This window comes from Nelumbo nucifera, chromosome 3 (assembly GCF_055504915.1).
Source record: "Nelumbo nucifera cultivar China Antique chromosome 3, China Antique-T2T, whole genome shotgun sequence".
NCBI classification, from domain to species: domain Eukaryota; kingdom Viridiplantae; phylum Streptophyta; class Magnoliopsida; order Proteales; family Nelumbonaceae; genus Nelumbo; species Nelumbo nucifera.
The window spans coordinates 3,041,260-3,065,161 of record NC_142651.1 but is presented as its reverse complement, the minus strand read 5'-3'; the positions used below and the strand labels follow the sequence as shown (position 1 = coordinate 3,065,161).

The following is a 23,902-nucleotide window of genomic DNA, read 5'->3' as shown; positions in this document are numbered from 1 at the left end:
CAGGAGTGTGCACCCTAGTTGGGGGCAACCTAGTCTCATGGAAGAGTAAAAAACAAACAATTGTGGCAAGATCAAGTGCAGAAGCCGAATATAGGGCCATGGCACATGGAGTTTCAGAACTTCTCTGGATCCGTTCTCTATTGGAAGAAATTGGTGTTCAGGCAGAAGAACCTATGATGCTATACTGCGATAACCAGGCAGCAATTAATATTGCTCATAATCCAGTCCAGCATGACCGAACTAAGCACATTGAAGTAGATAGACATTTTATCAGAGAAAGGATAACTTCAGGAGAAGTTTGTCTTCCATACATTTCTTCTGATCTATAGCTTGCTGATGTCCTCACAAAAGGCGTTGCAAAGAATAAGCTGGAGCATGATCTACGCAAGTTGGGGATGTATGACATCTACTCCCAACTTGAGGGGGAGTGTTGAGTGGGCCGACTTGTGTTTAGTTTATTTCCTTTTAAATTAAGATGTTGTTGGGCCTTGGGCCCATTAGTCTTTATTTTTTAAAGAGTTGTAATTACTTAGGTTGAGTTGCCGCCCTACTTAGGGCATCTTTGTAATATCTCATACTTAAGTTAATTATAAATAGAATGAGGGGCTGGCGGCTAGGGTTAAGTCAATCTATCCTAGTCGACCTTCTACTCTTTTCTTCCCTTTCCTTTGTCTCTTGCTGAAATCCCCAACTTTCTACTCTTCCTTTCACAAGAAGCTTGGCCGAAATCAGCACATAAGGTTTTCTACTGTTGTCAAGGAGTTTTGAAACTATGGTGTTATATGGAGTTTTGAAATGAAATTTGGTAGGAAGAAAGGTTATGAAGATCTATGGTAGGCATCATAGTTGTCAAGGAGTCTAGGTGATTCTGAGCCGTCTTATTCGACTTAGGACTCGTCAATCTCAACCAAAGGTACTGGAGCTGGATCGGGACATTGGGGTTCCTAGTCGCCTAGGTGATTTGAATTTTATAATATAAAGAACTGACTTTTGGCTAGTTCCCTAGTTTTATGAAGGTCATAAACAATTAATATTGAAAGATGGTTGCTGCTTGCCATGGAACCTAGGCAGTTGTCCTAGGATTTGCGTTTTTTATTAAGAAAAGGGTATTGACTAGGCGAAAAAGGACCCCTTATCACTTAGCCTCACCTCGATGCCTTGAAAGGTATACCTCTAGGGTTCACTCCCTTAATTTGACAATCAAGAAATAGAAAGATAGCTTAATATGTGGAGCAATGAGTTCGCATGGTGACAACACTTTCTTTTGACACTTCAATAAAACATGACATCATCATTCATGCCTTATTCCAACTATATGGGGTCGGCTACATGAAACTTGTTTTGCCAATCCGTTCTATTTAAAACCATATCCACTACTAATTATTAGTGATTAAATCATTTCGTACTACTTCTAGCCATGTCCTTTTTGGTCTATCCCTAGCTTTTTTAGCCCCTTCCACTTGTAACCAATGTTTTAAAACGCGGAGGCGTGACACAAGGCGTTTCACTACCTTGAGGTGTGAGGCATAGTTCAGAATGCAAGAGGCATAATCCTCCCGAACACAAGGAGGCATATGCCTCCTTAAGAGGAGGGGGGTTAGGAGGAAGGGGAGGAGGATGGAGAGGAAGGGGGGATCTCATTTTTTCTTTATTTTTAATAAAAATATTTTATATTAAGAAGAATAAAGATGCATAACATTAGTTGGGCTACATCGAAAAGGGGGCGAGGGGGTCTGGGGGGCTTCGCCCCCCAGCCGAAGGGGCAGGGGGCAAACCACTTTTCTTCCCTTCCTTTTCCTTTTCTCTCTTTTTTTTCTCTTTCTTTTTCTTTCACTTCCCTTTCTTTTCCTTTCCTTTTTTTTCATTTTTCTTTTTTCTTTTTGTCTTTTTATATAAGATGTGCATGAGGCGTATGCCTCTTGCACTTGAGGCGTACTCCTCAGAGGTATCAGTGCCTCTGGCATATGCCTCAGGGCGTTTTGGGAATGCCTCGCCTCCAGGCGTATGCCTCCCATGCCTTTTAAAACACTACTCGTAACAAATCACTTCTTCTAATTGGAGCTGTCGGTGGTCTTCTATGCATGTGACCAAACCATCTTAGCCTACTCTCTGATTTTGTCACTTATTGGAGCTAGTCCTAGGTTTCTACAGATGACTTCATTCATGATCCTATTCTTTCTAGTTTTTCCACCCATCCATCTTAGCATTTGCATTTTTGCCACACATTTCCTAAATATGTTGTTTCTTGACTGTCAAACACTCTGCTCCATACAACATAGCTAGCTTTACAACTGTTTTTATAGAATTTTCCTTTTAATCTAAGTGATATTCTCCTATCACGTAAAACTCTAGATGCACTCCATTTTGCCCAATCTACTCTAATTCTCTGGGTGACATCCTCCTCATCTCTCCTTTGTTATGAATTATTGAACCAAGGTACTAGAAATGGTCATATTGAATTATCTCCTGGTTTCCAATCCTAAGTATCTTGATTTACATTCCTATTATTACTAAATTTACATGTCATGTACTTTGCTTTAGTTTCTACTTATTTTAAGACCTTTTGTTTCTAGGGCATTTGCCCATAAGCTTAATTTTGCATTTTATACTTCATTAGTTTCATCAATTAAAACGAGTGCTTCCCTAGGTGATTTGGTTTGATGTGTAACACTTACTTGCAACCCTCTAATAAAACACAAACATGCTATTAATCAAACGAGAAACCAAATTATTCAGTGAGTGTGTCTTGCTATTATTACCCTAAATTACACATTAACAACCTTCTAACATATGAAAAAATAAGGATTGCCTCTAGGGTCTACTTAGAGGTGTAAAATGGGCCGTGCTGGACTGGCATGGCATGGCCCACGTGCGGCCCGTGCAAAGTGCAGGTCGGGCCATTCCGACCTGAGGCCCATCCCGGGTTGTGCCTCCCTCCCTTGGGATATTTTGGGGGGTCAGCTCGACACAGCTCGTGCAAGGCCATGGGCTAGGCTAGGCCATGGATCGGGCCAAAGCTATTTATTTAAAAAAATTGAAGAAAAAAAAAACTTAAAATTTTAACTTTATATGAATTTTGATGTATAAAATTGCTTATATATACAATAATTAAATAAAATAGTATAATAAAATTGAAAACAATTGTTTATTTTATTAATATATCATATATTGTATATTATTATATAATTATAATTTATATAATATTTTATATATTATATATTATATATTATAATAGAGTCATGTCGTGCCAGCCCACGGGCCACAGGTGGCATGGCACGACAGTGCGGGCCGTGTTGGCTCGACCCGCCGACCTGAAACCCCAAGCCTGGCACTGCCCATACAGTCATGCCGTTCCGCGGCATGGCTCAAAATCGTGCTGGGCTGTGTCGGGCCGCGGGCAACACGACCTGATTTACACCTCTAGGTCTCCTAGCTTACTATGACAATTTAGAAATATCAAGGTAGGCTAACACGTTGAGTGATTCAAGCGACGACACTTTCATGCAACCCTCCAATAAAACACAAACATGCTATTAATCAAATGAAAAACCAAAATCACCTAGTGAGTGCATGCCTGGATAATTTGGTTTTGATGAGTTTACATGATCACAGCACTTTCTTGTAACCCTACAATAAAACACAGAAATGCTAAGAATCAAATGAAAAATCAAACCACCTAGTGAGTGCATGCCTTTTTCGTTCCCCAAATGATACAAGAAATAACCTAGAAACATATGAAAAAATAGAGATTACCTCTACAATCTACCTACTACTTTACTATGACAATCAAGGATGCCAAGGTAGCCTAACATGTATTGTGATGTATGGCTTTCTAATAAAACACTAACCTGTTATCATTCAAAAGAAAAACCAACCCTCCAATAAATCACGAGCATGCTAATAATCAAATTTAAAACCAAATCACCTTGTTAGTACATGCCTAGGTGATTTGGTTTCAGTTAGTCCACATGGCCGCAACACCTTTTTGCAACCCTCCAACAAAGCATAGACATTCTATCAATCAAATGAAAGGAAAAATTACCTAGTGAGTGCATACATGTTATTGCTACCTCAAGTGATACATGAACTGCCCGCTATGATATGATAAAATGGAGACTACCTTACTAGGAATATTACGAAATATGAAGGTGGCCTAATATGTGGAACGATGAACTCACATAGTCATAATACTTTCTTGTGCCTCTAAAATAACCCATACATGTCATAAGTTAAAGGATAAACCAAGTCACCGAGTGAGTGCATGCTTGGGTGATTTGGCTTTCATGAGTTCACATAGTTATAACAATTTCTTGTGAGCATGCAATAAAACACAAACATGCTGTGCAATAAACCAAATAACTCAATGAAGTCATGTTTGCAATTGCTACACCAAATGATACAATGACAATGCACTATACAATTGAGACTATCGCTAGGATATACTACCTAACTATGATAATGAGGTAATACCAAGGTAGCTTAACATGTAGAGTGACGCCTAGGCAATAAGGCGCTCATGGAGGGTCACCTCATTCAATCACCAAGATAGTTTTTGCACAGTGCTGTTGATCCTTGGTCTTGGATACACTTATATTCTTAACTTTTTTTGAGGTTATAATAATAAATCAAACATTGTGAAACTAAATAATTTAGTTTGAGTTGAAATACTAGTTACTTTTTATTATTTTTCTTATTTGGGTTCAATCAAGATGTATATTGTCTTGAACCCTCAAAGACTTCAAAACCTGACCTACTAAACATGGAAGAACACAATTTTCTCTAATAAACACATTGATTTTCTTCTTCTTTCGTCCTTTCTTTTCATTTCTTCTTTTACTAGGACAAAAATAGAGGCTCAACTCCTCTATTTTCTATTTTTTTTTCTTCCATTTTCTTTCTTGAATTTGTTGATAGGTGGTTGCTGAAGGAGGGGGACCCAAAATCAGTCAACAGCTAGTGAGAACCACTCACATTTCGTAATATAGGAACTCAAATAAACTTAATACATTTATTCCACTACACTTTTGCACTTAGACAAGGTATATTAGACACTATAGGGGTGACAAATCCTACTAGAACTGAAAAATGAAAAATGAAAAATGTAGAAGTTATACTATCATACTCTGACTAAAAAATTTAATAACTCCTATGGCTCCATCTGTTTGCAGTGTGAATTCAAACTAGATGCAAATTTACACCTGGATCAGATTTGCATTCACTTGTTTGTATCTATGATTTGCAGTTTTGCACCTTTACCTGATGCGAAATCTATACTTTTTTGTTTCATTTTAGCAGTTCAAGTTTTGCTTGCCAAAAACTGATGCAAGCTACCCTCCTACATTCTCTTTCATACAAAATGGGGACTCCTCTTGTACATATAATCTTTTATAATATTTGAATAAATTTGACTGTACCGATAATAAAAAAAAGCTGAAACAAAAGTAAACAAGAATTTACACTCCCATGCATTTTAACCAGTTCAAATGGAAGTACATACAAAATCTGCCGTGCAAACAAATGGAGCCTAAACTTCTTAGCTAATTATTTTGAAACTTAAAATATGAACTATAATAGATAAACCAAGTTGTAAGCCAAACCCCACAAACATGTAAATCACGAAAATATGTTACTCAACACATGTAGGCCTTGTGTTGGATTGGAAAGATTGAAAAGGAAATTGGCATCCTGGAAAGCTAAATATCTCTCTTTGGGGGGTAGAATCACTCTACTAAAGAGCTCTCTATCTAACCTCCCCTCCTACTTCCTCTCTCTCTTCCCTATCCCTACCAAAGTGGTGAACAAAATAGAAAGGCTCCAAAGGAATTTTCTTTGGAAGGGCTGGGAGGAGGAAAAGAAAATACACTTAGTCAATTGGAAACAGGTGTGTACTCCGAAAGAAAGAGGTGGCTTAGGGGTGATAAGTCTGAAAACTTTTAACAAAGCTTTAATAGGTAAATGGATCTGGATATTTGCTAGAGAAAGAACTAGCTGGTGGAGGTCTTTAATGGCTGACAAGTATAAAACAGATGGAGGGGATTGGACAATTACCTTGAACTTTCCTTCCTTGGGTTGCTCTCTTTGGAAGAAAATTACGGAAATCTACCTTCTGGTTGAAAGTGGTTGGTCCCTTAAGTTGGGTTCAGGTCTTCGCTTGAAATTTTGGAAAGACAATTGGTGTAACAATAGGTCCCTTGAAGAGCTGTTCCCTCACCTGTTTCAACTCGCAGAGGATCAAGATGTAATGGTGGAAGATTGTTGTGAGCTGATGGGGAATGGTCTTGCATGGAGCCCTAAGTTCAGAAGACCTTTCCAAGATTGGGAAGTGGACCAAGTGGTGAACCTGTTGGACTTGCTCTCTAGTCAAGTTCTGAACCCCTTGGAAGAAGATTCATGGATTTGGAAGTGGAATGTTGATGGAATATTCACTGTAAGCTCTTTTGCCAAAAGATTAGCTAGTGGAGGACTGGATAATTTTCCTGCTGCTAGAATCTGGACTCAGATTCCTCCTCTCAAAGTGAATGCACTGCTGTGGGTGGTGGTATTGGACAAAAAATCTAACTAAACAGAATTTGACAAAAAGAGGAATTCTGATTCAAAACATGTTGTGTGAGCTGTGTGGGCAAGCAGAGGAGTTGGGATTTGGAACAATCATCTCTTCATCCATTGCCCTTTCGCGGCTGCAATTTGAAACCACTTTCTCTCTTCGGAAGGTATTTCCTGGGCCATGCCAAAACAGGTCTCAGATCTGCTAAGGAGTTGGGATTTGTTAGGTCTTTCTAAGCTGGCTAGAAGTGTGTGGTGGGCTATCCCTGCAGCGGTTATCAGTTCCATATGGGCGGAGAGAAACAGAAGAATCTTTCAGAATAAGGAAAAGGAGGTGGACTGTCTTGTGTCTGGTGCAGTGGGAAAGCTAGTGTCTTGGACTGCAGGTGTGAAAGGCTTCCAGCCTAGGGTCTTGGGGTCTCAGTTAAGATCTGTTAGTATATTTGAGATGTAATGTAAGCTGAGAGGCTGTTTTCAGCCTTCGCTCTCTTCTGGGAGTTCTTTTGTATGGTTCTGAATTCTATCAATAAATTTACCTTACCTTTTTCAAAAAAAAAAAAAACACATGTAGGCCTTGTCCCAACTTTATGGGGTTGGCTTCATGAATCCTGTTCTGCCATTCCACTCTGTTGCCATACCTATTGTTATGAGCCCTTAAACCATTTCTTGCTACTTCAACCCATGTCCATTTTGGTTTGCCTCTATCTATTCTAGACCCTTTAACTTATAACAGGTCACTTCCTCTCAGTAGTGTTGTAAATGGTCTTCTCTACATTTGACTAGACCCAGTGATTTAAAAGGCGTGCCTAGGCGCATAGGCGAGGTGCATTTTAGGCTAGATGCCTCACCCAGGTCCTAGGCACAGCCCTTCAAAAGGCGCACACCTAGGCGTGCACTTGGTGCACCTTGCACCTCAGCCTAGGTGTGCGCCTTTTGAAAATTTGACGCTTTTTTGCTTTTTTTGTGTCTAGTGGTTGGGTCGGGGGCTTCAAGAACCCCCTATTTGGTAATGTTTATTCATTCATCCCAATAAAATATCTTCTTAAAAAGCAATTAAAACTATAAAATCATTATTTTTTGTGTGAGAACTAAGAATTTAAGACCTAATGTGGACTTGTTTAGGCTTGCCTCGTGGGACATGGCACAAGGGCAGCTCATAGAATCAAGAATGTAATATGTTTTACATCACATTAGCTACTTGAAGTAATGCAATTGAGAAAAAAAGGGATTTTGGGTTTTATATGCTTGAAAATGTTTTATAAATTTGATTGTATTTTTAAATTCTCATTTGAATATGCTTTACATGTTATATTTATGTATTTTAATTTTAGATAATAGGTTTTTTTAAAACATTTATTTTAAAATTTAAGTTTATATTTTTAATAATATTATGTTTAATAATTTTTTGATTTTTTATTTTGTTTTGAATTTTTTGGCTTTTTTATTTTTTATTTTTTTGCGCCTTGCTTAAAAAGGCGCGTGCCTCAGGCGCAAATTGACCCTTGCACCTTGTGCTTCTAAAACACTGATTAGACCATCTTAATTTACTTTCACTTATATAACCTAGTGTAACTACTCCCAGGTTCCTTAAAATAAGTTCATTTCTGGTCCTATCTTTTTTGGTTTTCTTGTTCATCCATCTGACATTTGCATTTCTACCACACTCATTTCTTGGACACAATTCTTGGTTGCCCAACACTCTTCTCCATACAACATTGCTGGCCTTATAACCATTTTGTAGAATTTTTCTTTTGGCCTAAGTAGTATTTCGCATCACATGACTCAAAATGCAACATCCTCCTCAATCTCTCCCTTGTGAATTATCAAACCAAGGCAACGGAAGTGGTCACATTGAAATCTCTCTTGGTCTCCATTTCTAAGTGTACCCTGATCTTCACTCCTATCATTATTAGATTACTATGATTTGGTCCCTTAAATACGAAGCTGAGTTCCTGGCCTTCACTTTTGGTCTTGTCTCTTGACTTGATTAGCTATGCATTCCTTTTGTTAATTCATCATTTTTAGATTTCAAATTGAAACACAGTAATAGCTTCCGTAGGCCTTTATGCTTCAACTTTTAAGATTGACTAGATTTTATTTGATCAAACTTTTAGACAGCTTGATATTTATTGCTCCTTCAAATGCTGAGTTTAAATGGCATACGAGTGACTGTCTGGTTTGGACAGACAAGGATTCTTTCATATTTTTTATACAATTTCTGTTATTTCATAAAATGGGTGACTACTTTAATAATTCTGTTACAAATTCACAAGTAAGCCTCTCCTCCAACACCCAAAATGCGCACACAATACACCCATCCAAAGAAGCGCTAACAAATGGTTTTACTGGCAGGCAGCTGATAGGCGTGCCCATTCCAGTTATAGCGAAGATGGTCTAAATCAGCTGGGCAGAGAGGATTATATGTCTGACAGGTTCCCCCCATTTCTGTATTAAAATTTGTAGTGCTTGCTGTAGCAAGTAACTTGAAATCTTATCCTTACATTTTAGTTGTTTTATTTTTTAGATTAAGGAAAGTGGAGGCTGCTTTACAATTTGAAAGAGATAGATGTAAATCACTAGAAGACCGAGTAAGCATTTCTTCACCTTCCCCTACCACTTCAACCAATTGTACAAGTTGGGTTGGTCTTGTATTTCAGTCTCTTGGTCATCTTGTACTCCAATTTAATGTATATAATATTGGACATGGCTTGGGATGATGGTTGTTCCAAGTTCCCATCTGGCGTGAGAAAATAAATTCTTGCTTGTGCAGTGTATTTCTTGTTTATCCAAAACTAAAGCCAAAAACATGGTCTTGAATTTCTGGTTTCAGAAACATGATTTCCTTTGGTGGTTTGATGTTATGTTCCATAAAGCATACCATAGTCAGTAAGAGATTATAATCAAATGGATAATAGCTTAACTTTCTTTTTATTTTTCATAATTATTCATGCTTTGGACCCAAATCCATTTAAATACGAGTTGGTATAATTAATATAAGCTTTAAAACTGACATTTGTAAGAGAGTGTTTAGTAGAACTTGGGTGTATGTACCAAATAGTAGCCCATATCAGGCTTATAAAGTGAAAATGATTTTATTTTTAAAAACATCTTTTTGTTGGTTTCAGAAACACAGAGTTTTGTACCCTGAATCAAACTGAAAATATTCACTTTTTTTAAGAAAATATATGTCCAAGAATGCATTTATGTTTTTTTCTGATGTGACCTTTTTGAAAACAAAAAAAAAAAACTCAAAACGTTCATCTTGGAAAATACCCCCATAATAGCTGGACTTATTGTCCTCGGTGACTTTTTTGTCCAATTAATTTGACCAATTCTCCTGAACACAAAATTTAAAGTTGTTAGTTTTCTGATTCAGACATGTCTCAGTTTTTCTATATCTTGGTCTCGTTGAGAGGACCATAGTCTTTTAGTCTTTTCTTTGTGCATGTTAGTTTCATGTCTGGCTCTGGCTCGTTTGACCATGCCATCACTAGCCATTTGCTTTGCTTGTGTGGGCCAGCATTACCGAGGCTTCTCCTGTTCCTATTAAACTTTGATATAGTGTTACAGTAATATGCACATATTGAGATGATTATGGCTCTCCTTTCGCTGTGCAACTGATAGAACCAGTTCATTCTTGCATGTTTTTTGTTTTCTATGCCCAGCTTAACGAGGCAGAGCAAAGGATTGAGGAGATGAACAAGGAACAAGAGGCTTTGATAGACATATTTTCAGAAGAGAGGAATCGGAGAGACAGTGAAGAGGAGAATTTGAGGAAAAAGTTGAAGGTGAGGAAGAGGTTTCTCCTTAAATTTGCTTCTCAATAATTCCTTTCTATGTATTTGTTTCATGAGGTGAATTTTATTTCTTGAAGGATGCTTCTAATACTATACAAGAGTTGTTAGATAAAGTAAGGCTGCTGGAGAAAATGAGGTCTCCTAAGTCCTAATTGTAAAATGGATCATTAAAGATGCTGGTGCCCCTTGCTGAAGGTGACTTAATGGAACATTGTTGTGGTTTCAATTTCTCTGAGCAATTTACACTCTTATACACAACTAGTTGTTGATCATGCTGACCCAAGGATACGTAATTAGTTATATTTTGGCAAGCTGATCAGATTGGTGTCCAACTGTTCATACATCTTTAGAGGGATCGTTGAATGACGCAGTGTCTGGAGAAAGGAGGGAAGCTCTCTGGGGAAGTGAGAATATCTTTGTATTAACAACTATGTCACTATATTTCTGTCTAGATTATTTATCTCTAATTCTCTATGTACACTTACCAAAAAGATTCTATCTCCATGTACAGTTATTTATTTTAGTGTAACATTTTTTTTTTTTGCTGAAAATGCTAGTGAAGACTTTTTAAGCTGTATCCTTGCATTTGGTCTGACTGGTCAAATTATTGATGTGGTTTAAAGGGTACTGAATGGATTTTTGAAGGGGTGGATATTTTCTTTTTATTACTGTAGAGAACATTAATGTGGTCCCCACTGTTCGTTTATTTATGATTAGTGGTAGTTATTTTCAGTTGGTAGTTATTTCTTTTCTTTGCTTATATAAGCAGTAGGGGTAATTCAGCCTTTTCACCTTATTTTGATTATTAATATAAATAACTGAATGGGGCGACAATTCTAGTCATCCCACTCTTTGAATTCTCTACTGTTACTTTGGCCGAGTTTGGAAGGAGTACAAATGCAAATACGTAGAGTGCAAAATCTTGTATTTTGTATTATTTTGTATGTATTTACGCTGAAAATGTATTTGTACTGCTTCCAAACTGAGTCTTTGGAAACCTAAAGCAATAATACGTCTTAATTTGTACTGTTTTGTAAAATTAGTTGGATAAATTAGCTGGACACCCTGTACTATGGGGTCAGTGACAAAGACCTCCTATACGTTTTTTCTGCAACAAAGACCCCCTGAACTTTAGATAGACAAAGACCCCCTGTATGACTGTTTAAAATTTTCTAAATGTGCAAACTATCCTTTAATTTATGAAATTATCTTATTTTTTTACACCTTGGGAACAAAGTGACTGCCCGCACAATCTTTCTCCGTCGCTGGCACAACCCGGAACCGCCACAATACACCGGCCACCACCTACGTCATCTGCAAGAACTGAAGAAGACAGATCTGATTTATGTTGGCGATGGATAAGAGATAGGCAGGTAGTGGCGATGAAGAAGAAGAGTTGACGGTTCCACCAAGGTTTTCAAGGCATCCCGTAAGAAGCAGATGAATTCGTTGCTGTTGTCTCCCTCTCCGGCGCGACGACTAGAAAATGTACATAAACCACGAACTAACTCCGAGTGCAATGGACAATCTAGAAACAAGAAACCGTGTAAAAGACTAACTTAATTACGAGAGACTGTCTCTTAGTCTCATTTTTGTTTTGTTTTCTTTCTTTTTAATTGGCTACTAAGATACAGAAAAGATGGCAAAATTTTACCATAGGAGATTTGAAGCTGCAACTTAGCCACCATGTTAACCAGTTCCGCGGATCACCGGGAGACATGCAGAGCGGTTGCAGGAGGGTCTCTCTTCTTTTGTTCATCATCTCAACCTTTGTCCTCAGTTGCTGCGCGTGCTCCAACGGGAAATGTCAGTTTCTCAACTCGTGTCCTGGTCTGTACAGCGGTGCGGCAACTGTCCGGCGAGCAAGAAGAGAGAGCCCACTTGCACCAGAGACCAAGCCATCCAACCGAAATCATTTATTCTGGGGCTTCCCTTCAACAAGTATTCATGGTTGGTAACCAACAATTCGTTCTCTATTGTTGATGCACCGCCCCTGTCCGGTGTCCAGAGGATGACATTTTATAATCAAGAAGACTTTCTAATCAGTTGAGGAATGGTGTAAGAGGGTTGATATTGATGTTGGACATAGTATGATTTCGAGGACGAATTCTGGCTCTTCCATTCTATGCATGGACAATGCTACAACTTCACTGCCTTTGAACCTGCAATCAACACGTTGAAGGAAGTAGACGCATTTTTTAGTGAAAACCCATCACAGATCGTGGCCATCATAATTGAGGACTATGTGAGGACTATGTGCACATGCTTAAGGCATTGACAAAGCATTTCACAAATGCAGGATTACTAAAGTTTTGGTTTCCTGTCTCAAAGATGCCAAAGAAGGGTGAGGATTGACCTACCGTTACTGACATGGTTGTAGAGTGTTGTTGGTCAAAATGGGTTGAGGGCAACACTGTCAATTTTTTTCTAAATCGAAGTGTGGTTGAGTAGTCCAAGACCCGTAGTGGCTGGGACTGGTAGGTCTGTCTCGTGAGGAGTGAAGAAAGGAGAACATCAGAGGCCCCGGGTTGGTACTCTAGGCGGAGATTCTGATGGTCAAGTTTGTATGAAAGGGGTGCAAGGTGGATGAGGCCTGAGGTGTGAATGGTCAGACGAGGCCACAAAGGAGATTAAGAGTTCTCAAGTTCTTGTTCTTGATTCTAAGCTCCAGTGCCTTACCTTGAGGGGATTGTCTTCTATTTATACTTGAGGCTGCCTGGAGATAAGTGGGTTTGGACAGTCCAGATGTAGTCTGCACGCGAGGGGCGCGGTCATCTGAAATCGCCAAGTGACTTGGCGCCATTGGTTTCGGAATGCACGTCAAGTTCTGTTCCGCACACACCCTGATTGGGCCCGCCCTGAGCGCCGCCGTCTAACACGCATAGGCCCGCTATTGGGCAAGGCCATGTGCGCCTACATCACAGAGAATCACCGATTTCTGGTGTTCACTTCTGATGCTTCCAAGGAAGCTGACGAAGGAATTGCATATTAGTGGAAGTACATTCTGCAAAATGAAACTGGAGATCTTGGTTTTGTACAAGGCTCATGTTCGAACAGAAAGGAGTCACAACCACTAAATTCATGAAGTGCATCCCTGTTTCTACAGAATTACTTCCCTTCCAGTAGAATCTGAAAGCTGCAACGAGAACTCAGCTACACTTATTGGGATGGTCGGTACTTGTTACAAAGCGGCTGGAAATGTGATGCCTTGTTTCCGTGACATGAGGAGTGATGGAGGAGGAGGTGTTTTTTATGCTCTCGAAAGAATGAATGGACCGACTTTATGTGGGTGTAATACTATCACTCCTTGCTAGAGCTGTCAAACGGGCTGGCATGGCACGGCTCGTTGGTCATCCCAGGCCGTGCCTCTTTCCCCTATGATATTTTGGGGGGTCGGTCCAGTACGACCTATAGCTTGAACTTGCATAGGCTCGTGCCGTGTTATTGGTCGGATTGGTTCGTGGGCCAATCCTTAGGCCAGGTCAGGCGATGGATTGGGATAATGATATTTATTTTAAAAAAAAATCTTAATATATATCCGGCATGGCCCATACAATCGTGTCATACCCGACATGGCCTGTGAACTATCATGCCGGACCAGGCTGGACCGGCTCAAAATAGTGCTGGGCCATAGGCGGCATGGCCTGATTTACACTTCTACTCCTTACCAGGTTGGAGCATCAAAGGCATCATGCAAGGGAATTGCTGCAACTAATAGAACTCAAAGGACTGGAAGAAGCTTTTCTGGATATGTTCAGTTGTCCAAACCATTTTTAAATCTCTTGATTCTTAACTTATTTTGCTTTTCACTGATGGCATTTTTTGTCGTTGTAACTATTAAGATCACAAGATAGCTGATGGGTTTCTACTCTATAGCCTTGCATGCCATTACATAAATTTTGGGCTTTAGAACAAGTTGACTAAAAATTTTTGCATTGGCTAGTGGAAGGTTGAGACAGGCTAGCTGGAATACCGAATGTTACTGTGAAAGCAGCAACTCTTTTGAGTTCTCAGGCGAAAGTTGAAAGTTGATGTGGGATTTGTTTTGGGGTTTTTTAGTATATAGAAGTCAAGAGACACCAAAATACCAATGTATCAAGAGGCACCACTTCGGGAGTTATCTTATTGGTCATTTGGTCGTGCTTCAGCACTGTGAAATGAAATACAAATGAATCTATTCCTGTCAGTATTATATGAGAAATATCACAGTTTTCTGTGCACCTCCAAAAAACTTTGGTGGAATGGTTTAACTCCGACGATGATCTGATTTATTGCCCGATTCATCGCTGTTGAGTGTTGTCTCCTGTGACGACTATAACATTCCGGACTCTACCTCCCAACGTCGCCATTTCTGCTCGGATGGTCTTCAGGTAGAGGGATTTCAGTGTCTCGATCAGATCGGTCTTCGTAGCATAATGATGCTTTCAGAATCAATCTCCCGGTACCAGAAAAATCACCCGAAAATATAGTGATCTCGTCCGTCTTGGAAGGAAATAGTTTGAGCTCGGGAATGTCTGAGCTAGGTCTGCTATTTAACTCTCTGACATGTTGAATTACCTTCGCCAACAATGAATAACCGGTCACCACCAGCCAATGGGTAAGACAGGCAGTTTATGGTCAATTAGGTTTTAAGAGAGAATGACAAAAAAAAAGAAAGGTTAATGGAGTATTTTAATAATTTAACGTCTTCCATCATTTGCCCTAGCGATCATGGCAAAGTAAATAAGGGAGTCTTTGCCACTGACCCCATATGGGGTCATTATAATTTATCTAAATAAAATCTTTTTAACATGTAAGTTTGTGGCAAATAAAACCTTTTTAACACGTAAGTTTGTGGTTAATTTTGTATGTATTTGATTTTGAAAACACGGCTACATAAATGTCAAATAGACATTAACATTTATTGCAGATAAAGAAAATTAAACAACTGTTTGGTTTCACTGTTTATCAAATAAATGGTAGAAAACTGAAATGCTTTAAATTTTGTGCGTGGGACATTTGGGAAAATGTCAAATTCTTAATTTTCCCAATGCCCAACGTTTCTTAAAATCAAATGGTGTGACACATTTTAATAAGTATTAATATGAGCTAGAGAGTAAAAAAACATATAAAATGAAATCCAACCAAACAATAAAAATAGGGAATGCTTAAAATGAAAAAGTATAAATAAATATTTAAAGTAAAAAACTACAAATAAATGACCTATCCATTAATGCTCACGAAACCAAATACATACTTTATGAACAAGATTTAAGTTCAAAATATCACAACTTATCGGCATATACGTATTGGTTTTTAGCGATATCCGTACGTTAAAATGGAGATAATTTTACTGTTTTCAAATGTTATTAGGTGATGGGATAGAGTCGAACCTTCCAGTTTAAGCGAGTGAATAATGATGAGATAGGGTTTTCAGTTGAACGAAGCTCTTACGTCGATGCTTCGAACCTTTCAGTTTAGCTGAGTGACGACGCTCTTGTATCGATATTTCGAGCCTTAACTGAGTGATTTTATATTTTCTTACACACCTCTTATTTCTTTCATCTACTTTCTCCCCTACAAATATCCAGTATCAATAATTACAGATCATGTTTTCAAATCTTCGTAAGCCACTGGTTGATGAAATCTTAATATCTTACGATGACAATTGTGAGAGTGCTGGTTCCGAAAATTTTCAAATTTTAAATTCTTGTAAACAAACCTTTTAATATGGGATTAAGACCTGCCCTATAAAATAGAACTTATAATCCAAAGGTTAAATTAAATCAGGTATTATTTCAACAAGTTTTCTTGGCGGTAAAAGAATATTTCTCTTTCGTTTTAGTGACTTGTTTTAACATATATAATCTATAGGTGGGTATATATTGATTCATAACGGTTTAGGAATGATTAATATGAACTGATATGATCGTATTAGTCAATATGATATTTTAAATCTTATTCACATAGAATAGAACTTAGATGAATTTCGATTTTATAATGTAATAATTTAGTAAAATATGTTATAACTCCTAGGGTTCCAAAAGAAGAAGAAGAACGAAAAAGAAGAAAAAAAGAGGATTCTAGAAGTCTTTGTTGTATCACTCAAGTGGATTCCACTTTCAAAAACTGACAAAGATTTATGAGTGCTCGTTAGCAGGTTTCTTTTTTAAGGAAAATTCTCGATTAGTATCTTGTACTTTGGGTCGTGCCACTTTGGTCATCGAACTTTAAAATGCAATAATTCAATACCCAAACTTTTAAAATGTGTCAATCCAGTATTTGCCGTTAACTAGCTGTTAAGTGGCATTTGAAAATGACATAAATGCCCTTCAAGTGTTATTTAATTTTCTTTATCAACCATCTAAACGTTGACAAAAAAATTAACAATCCAAATCTTTGCCTTTTCCATTCAAGAAAGTTGGTGTCACGTTTGAGTGGGCATTCTAGTGACCCAACTTTAATGAATAGAAGAGGCAAGGATTAGAGACTGTTAATTTTTTGTCAATGTTTGGATGGTTGATAAAGAAAATTAGATGACACTCAAAGGGCATTTGTGTCTTTTTTAAATGACACTTAACGACTGGTTAACAACTATTTAGCAACAGGTATGTATTGTCATGTTTTGAAAATTCGAGTATTGAATTATCGCATTTTAAAGTTCGGGGACCAAAGTGGCACTAGGCCCAAAGTATAAGGTACTAATAAGGAAATTTTCCCTTTTTATTCAAGAAAATATATACAAGAAACAAAATTAAAAATAAAAGATAAACCTATCGAGCTAATTACTTGTAATGTTTTTCAAATTGTGGTTTCACACATTCAAATCTAACAAGTAGTTTCAAGGAACCATTCTACCTAAAAGCTTAAGTTGTTAGGTAAAGCTCCTGAATAGGTTATTATTCTTCCACTTGCCCCCTCATGCGAAAGTTTATCAGACTTGAAACGACAAGCACAGATCCAGCCATATCTTGTGTTGAAACTTAATTAATTATAATTAGGTGATGAGGGTCAAACACTACACCACCTGGTCAAATAGGTTATAGTACCATCTCAAAAAAAATATTCTACCTAAAGCTTAAGCTTTTAGGTGAAGTCACTAAATAGAACCGTTCTTTAACAGGCAGGTCCAAAAAGGAAGTTCCCAGCTCATTGTGTTCCATTTGAGCTGCAAGATAAGCTTCTGTATTTATTTCAAGGGCTTGAGAATCTGAACCTGGATTTGAGGTCATCCATCAAATGGGAAATGTGTAATTGTCTATAACAACACAACCTTTTTAAGGTTCAAAATCTTGATCAACAAAATGCATTCCTCATAGGAATGGCAATGGGGCGGGACCATATTCCCTATCCTGACCCCAATCCTCGCTATGGATAGAAATTACTCTCCATCCTTGATCCCCAATGGAAACAAGATCCTTGTGGGGACTTGAATCCCTGAAATATTTTAGTTAAATATATTTTTTTGGAAAGTTAATTTATTTAAAATAAATAAATATATATTTAATGTAAATACTATTTAATATACATAATCAAGGTCAGGGCGGGACAATTACCATCCCTATTAATCCCTATCCTTGCCCCACACCCCACCCCTGCCATGGCAATTGATGGGGTTGGGAAGGTCAGGTACCTGGCAAGGATGGGGAAAATTACCATCCCTAATTCCTCAACCAATAGTGTGAGAAGCCTTACATGAACTGAATATAATAGCAATTTGCTTCTCAAAACCATACCAAAAGAGGCATTGTCACTATCTTAAAAAAAAAAAAAAACGACATACGCTTTCAGCACAAGATTAACAGCAACCAAAAAGATTAAATTTGGATTTCATCACCATTCAGTCAATAGTAGTGGCAGATTTAGAACCTTTGAGTGATGGGGGCAAGCATTATCATAACATTTGAGTAATTAAACAAAAAAATGAGATTAAAATATTTTCATTCTAAACATTTTAAGAGAAATAAATATATCTCACAAATGAAAAAAAAATATATAAGAGAAATAATACATCTCACCCCTTTGAAAAAAATACCACAAAATTAACAAACCCCTTAACAACATCAATTTTCTAAGAGAAATAACCATTAAAAAAGATATTATAAAAGTAAAAATAATTTTAAATATCTCACTAGTACAAAAATAAAAGTAATAATATATTCAAAAATATAAAAAAAAGATAAAATATTAAATAAATACAACAAAATATAGGTACAGTACAATCATATGAAAAAACACTTGTAACAAATAAGAACTTAAAAGAATAATATTATTCTCAATAAGTTCCTATCAAGGAAAAGAAATAAAGATTATCAACAAAATAAGAATTGTGATTTGTTAAGTAAATTATTTCATCTGGGAAAATTAGAGCCAATAATAAGACAAAAATAGAATAACAAACCTAAGTGTGCATATAAAAATTTCATTTTCAATGGAAATTTATGAAAGACATCATTCATTTTTTGCTTAAAAAACAAAAAATAACTTCTTGTAATTTGTAAATGGTTTCATAACAAATAGCTTAGATAATATCAGAACCATATTTATATGCCTTGAAACGCTAAAACCCAAATGTAAAAACCCACAAGGGATTAAAAAATGAAAAAAGGGTTGGAATTAAAAAATGCAAATCCAAGATAACTAAGTATAACTTTTTAGTAGTAATGCTCGCTAGCAAACAAAGTTGGGGGTTAAAAACAATGTAAATCCAAGATAATAAAATACAACTTTCTAGTTTGAAGGCTTGCTAACAAAGTTGGAATTAGAAAATAAAAATAAAGGATAAGATCCAAATGGATCATCTTTTCTCCTAGAATTTTTTTTATGTTTTCAAGCATATAGGGATCTAGACTATAAAAAAAAAAAAAATGAAAGAAAAATACTGTTCTTAACATAGCAACGGTTAGGATGATTTTGCGCAAAAACTAGAGGTTGTAATTTGTAAAGAGAGAGATCTCTTCAAGTGTGTTTCGTGCTTTAAGAATGCTAGAATGAACAAAGCTAGAAGGGAAGGACTCTACTTAGCTCATTTTCTTAGTTTTTTCTGCATAGTGCAGCAATTTTTGCAATGTGTGGTTAGGACATACTGTTAGGTCGGTGTAAGGAGCGTTCTACGAGGATGAGGTCCAGATTCTCAAATGATCCCTTCAATTTTCAGGGGTAATGGTTGCTAGATTTTAAGTAGATCCTTGGACATGGGTGCCATTTTTTGACCCCTTACCCATACCAAAAATAAATAAATAAGCCCCCTACCATTTTATACTTTTATTTGAGTGGGGCAAATACAGATTTCTTTTACTTCTTCATCTTCTTCTGTTCATTACTGATTGCCAAACGGCCATCGACAATCACACGCATAAAGTTTTCTTCTACTTCTTCATCTTCTTCTATTCTTCTTATATTTATATTCATATTTATGTTATACAAATTAAAACAGATAGGTGCAATTCGTAAAAATTAATTTTGATTATATAAAAGTTAACACACGTACCCTTACGCTACGCTATTAAAATATAACATATATTTTATCCATATCACATGACATAATATGTGATTAGTGATATAGGCCCAAAGTCCGACCCGGACAATGAAACAGATTCGGATACATCGAATTCAAAATCCAAAAACTTTACATCCGGTAGGGTTTTGGACATTAAAGGGGGGTACGAATTGGAAGAGCGGTTCCACTTAAAAACCTTGGCATGCACATGGATGTATGAATTCAATGGCGGGTGCGGGTGCGGGTCCATGTGCATGTCCATCCATATCCATATCCATATCCAAACCTGATCTGAAGAGTGAAGCGTGAAGACACCTACCTCATAATAACATCCGGCAAGGGCACCCCACCCAGTCTCACTGCTCTTCTCTGCTTTGCACTATTCTCAGCTCAGCTCACTAAATCCTTAATCAGTAATCTCCAGGCTCGCGCGTGTGTTCCTCTGAAATTGCATGAGATGAGACGGTTTTCACTTTTCTGCCGCATGTACGCGTCGTGAGGGCTCATCTTGACATCTTGTAAGCCTATATATTAATCTCACCTCTGTAACTCTCCCTCTCCTATTTGTTGACATTCCATTCCCATGGAAGGAAGAAAAACCGGATTTCAAAAGATTGCCTCGAGTCACGAACCCTAATCTCTGTTCACTCTCTCTCTCTCACCGTCTCTCGGTCTCGCAGAGTCGCAGTTTACATGCGCGCGTTTCCGATGTAGATTGTTCTTCCTCGTGCGACCAAATATTCTAAAAAGTCTCGAAATCTTAAATCCGTTTTGATCAAAATCAAAATCTTCTTGGATAAATTTCGATTTTAAATCTTTTCAGCTCGAACTAACTTCTCCGGTTATCGACGTTTGTTTTGAGGTTGCGACTTTCGAGCGAAGCTAGCCAGCACAACATTCCGATATACAACCTGTTTTATCCACTGTCCACGCAGTAAAACCAAATGCAACTTTCCCATCTCGGTGCTAGTCTCTGAGCCCTCTGCCCCTGGTCATCGACTCATCGTCTCTAGCTAGCTGCACGGAGCTTCTCGGTTTCCAAGGATGTTTGGGTTTTCGAAGACAGGAGTCTTATTAAGCAGTTGTGCTTTTACTGCGTTGGTTCGGTTTTAGGAAAGCGCGTTAGCCGAAGCAGACCTCACATTCACTACATTTACGAAAGGGTTTAAAAAGGTTTTCGAAGCTTTTCCTGTTTCCATCTTCTAATTGTTTAAAACGGTCCGGTCTTTCTCTCTTCTTCTGCAGAAAGATTTCCTTTCTGCTGCTTCTTTACAAACTGTTCTAGTTTCAGGCACATGCGGTTTGATCTGATTTCTTTCACTTTTTTGTGAGTGTAAAAAGCTCAGCTCGTCATTTGAGGTTTTTAAGTCAAATCTTCTGGATTTGTTTTCTCTTTCCTTAATATTTTATTTTCGTCTTTGTTTATTAATCGGCGGTAGTTGTTTTCTTTGACTGATTTGTTGAGTAGACAAGTTCAAGTTGGCTTATGTACTCTTTCGTTCGGCGCAGATTTCCGTCTGAACTGTGAATGCTTAATTTGCATGTCATGCCATTCTTCTCTCTATTCGATTCGCCCTGTAGCTAGGCTAGAGTCTTCTCCGTCGGTCTTTTCGGCCATTCTGCAAACGACATTCATCAGAAACTCTAGCTCCGCCTTTCATATTCTTTTGGTTACATTAACTCGGCCTTTCAATAACTTCTGGATCATTCCATCCGATACACCAGTCTGATTCAGTTACTATTTCTTCTGGAGATCTCACTTGCATAGGCGTTGCACCGGAGAGCGGAGAATTCAAGTTTCCAACGATGAAGACTTCACCGTCAATTCGGCGAGTCGCCCTCGTTGTAGCTGCAGTCATGGTCGGCTTTCTACTCATCCTTTATACAGGTCTGTGGACTGTACTAAATCGAATCAGACGCCCTTACTCAAACCACTTTCTCCATCTTCTTTGATTGCCTAACCTCTCGCCCTTTTATTTTTTATTATTTCCCGATGAATTCCTTTCATTTTATCGTGGCGTGTTTTTCTTCGATTATTCCATTGCTGATTAAAGTCGCACCGCGCAGGTTTGCAAGACGAGCAGCGCAGCTCAACCATATTTGAACGAAACATTAGCTTCTCTGCTCAGCCTCCACACCGCAAGCTTCTTCACCAGCGTAAGAATTAAAATAGTTTCTGCCTGTTAATATTTTCCTGTATAATCGAACAGAATTAGGGTTCGAGCGTGCCTTGCTTCTCGCCTGTGCCTATTGATTCTGAGAGACTGAGCTGGTGAGGGGGAGAAATCAGATACAGACAGACAATTGTTCGTATATATGTCCCTTTTCCAGGGAGCTGTTTCTTGGATGACCAGATACGGGCACCGTTTAGTCCGGGACTCCTGGCTCGTTAGACGAATTCTAGAATGGGACCACCCAACCCCCTCACCCAAAAGCTCAGCAAGCGGCCAAGCGCACGTTACCCGACCCAGAAAAGCAAAAAAATGGTGGGCTATGCTCAAATGATCCTTCTGTCTTTAACCCGTCAACCGACTCAGAAAAGGAAAAAGGAATAATATTTGTCTCAAGACCTACTAGTCTGTTGGTCTTTATCCCTGAAGGTGATTTTCTTGATTCAGAAATTTTCATTTTGTTTGCATCTGGGGTCTGGTTGTGTTGCAGCAGAAGCATTGATTGAGCCCAACCGAATATGGGGAGAGAAGTGTTCCAAGTCTGACATAGTGGTGAGCCAGGGGCCCACGGCTCCTCTGCCAAATGGGATCCCAACCTACACGGTGGAGGTCATGAACGTGTGCGTGACAGGGTGCAACATCTCCGGCATCCACCTGAACTGCGGCTGGTTCAGTTCGGCTCGCTTGATCAACCCCCATGTATTCAAGCGCCTCCGTTATAACGACTGCCTCGTCAACGACGGCAAGCCCCTTGCGAACGGCGCCACCCTATCATTCCAGTATGCTAACACCTTCCTTTACCCACTCGCGGTCTCATCCATCGTCTGCTGAAGTCGGTGATATCGATTAATAAGAGACAGGACTCTGCAAGAGGACAAACGATAATATAAAGCGAAAGCACGGACTAGGTGTGTGGATTTTTTGCTTTTGCTTTATAATTTTGTTTGTTTCCCTTTTCTTTCTTTTCTATTTTCTGTGGATAGGGGGTTTCTTTCATTAATGTTGTATAGCGAGTCTCACAAGATTTTTTTGGTATTAACGGAGTTTTTGTTTTGTTATGTTATGTTGTCTCTCTTCCGCCATTAACGAGGGACTGAGAGAGATGTGCAAATTTGCTGCACATTAGAATTTAGAATAGGGATAGGTTGTTACACCACTACGCGTACGGATACGAAAGAACAAAGCGTGGGGACCATGGGGACTGGGGAGAACGTTTTTATTCTTTTGTGGAGGTTTTTTGTTGTGTATACAGTATACTCTTAGCATGTGGATTGCGTGGGTGGAGAAAGTGGAATGTTGATTTATTAGAGAGAAGATAAGTGTTAAAGTAACCACTGACCGGTGGGGGATCGATTCTTCTCATCATAAATGTGTTACAGGGAAATTCTTCTGGTCTAAATTCTGTGAATCCGATTGTATGAGGATCTTTTATTGTTTTTTTGGTATTTAGGGTTTTTATTGTTTGTTTGTTATGTGGCGATTGCCAGCTTAGCTCTGGCTATTCATTCCCCATTTTCTTCTCTTTAAACTCTGTGAGCGTGACTGATAAAACAGAGAGTCTGCGGGCGAGGGAGAGAAGTGTGTTACACTGTCACCACCCAATCCATTTTCAGTCTTGTTGATTAGACGTCATTACCCGGAGGCTTAAATATCCTTGTGCATTTACCGAGGCACCTTTGAGGCTTTGACTACTGATTGATCGAATAATTTTTACGCACTAATTTTCAATTTTTATCTATTAAATTCCTCCAACACCTAACTAGTTCGTATAACCCCATGAAAAAAAAAAATTAGTTCGTATAATCTTTTGATGGAACATAATAAGTCTGTGTTTGCAATATAAATATTTTTCCGTATAGTGTTACGTGCATGATTAGGACGTTAGCCGTAAAACTGAACGTGTGCAATAAATG

At 38.2% G+C, this 23,902-nt stretch overlaps 2 protein-coding genes and 1 pseudogene across 5 annotated transcripts in view; all 3 read left to right on the top strand.

Annotated features, from left to right (window-relative positions):
* The window catches only part of LOC104592813 (protein MICRORCHIDIA 7), a 45,066-nt gene extending 34,152 nt beyond the window's left edge, over window positions 1-10,914 (top strand). For 2 of the 3 annotated variants that reach the window (XM_010252310.3, XM_010252309.3), the window contains exons 17-20: window positions 8,896-8,975; window positions 9,068-9,131; window positions 10,209-10,331; window positions 10,418-10,914. In XM_010252310.3, coding sequence (XP_010250612.1) covers window positions 8,896-8,975; window positions 9,068-9,131; window positions 10,209-10,331; window positions 10,418-10,492 — 342 coding nt within the window. In that variant the 3' untranslated portion in view covers window positions 10,493-10,914. The remainder of the gene's footprint in view (window positions 1-8,895; window positions 8,976-9,067; window positions 9,132-10,208; window positions 10,332-10,417) is intronic. The other variant, XM_088900160.1, reaches the window with a different exon arrangement.
* Window positions 10,915-11,946: 1,032 nt separating this feature from the next.
* LOC104593266 (PI-PLC X domain-containing protein At5g67130 pseudogene) lies at window positions 11,947-12,791 on the top strand (annotated as a pseudogene).
* Window positions 12,792-20,167: 7,376 nt separating this feature from the next.
* LOC104593265 (TPD1 protein homolog 1-like) lies at window positions 20,168-23,345 on the top strand. 2 transcript variants are annotated; one of them, XM_088901955.1, is made up of 3 exons: window positions 20,168-21,706; window positions 21,886-21,975; window positions 22,483-23,345. In XM_088901955.1, exons 1-3 carry the CDS (start codon window positions 21,625-21,627, stop codon window positions 22,818-22,820), a joined length of 510 nt encoding a protein of 169 aa, XP_088758081.1. In that variant the 5' UTR covers window positions 20,168-21,624; the 3' UTR covers window positions 22,821-23,345. The 2 variants fall into 2 exon arrangements, with proteins under 2 accessions (XP_088758081.1, XP_088758080.1); XM_088901954.1 differs by having other exon boundaries at window positions 20,169-21,706; window positions 22,480-23,345.
* The last annotated feature ends 557 nt before the right edge of the window (window positions 23,346-23,902 follow it).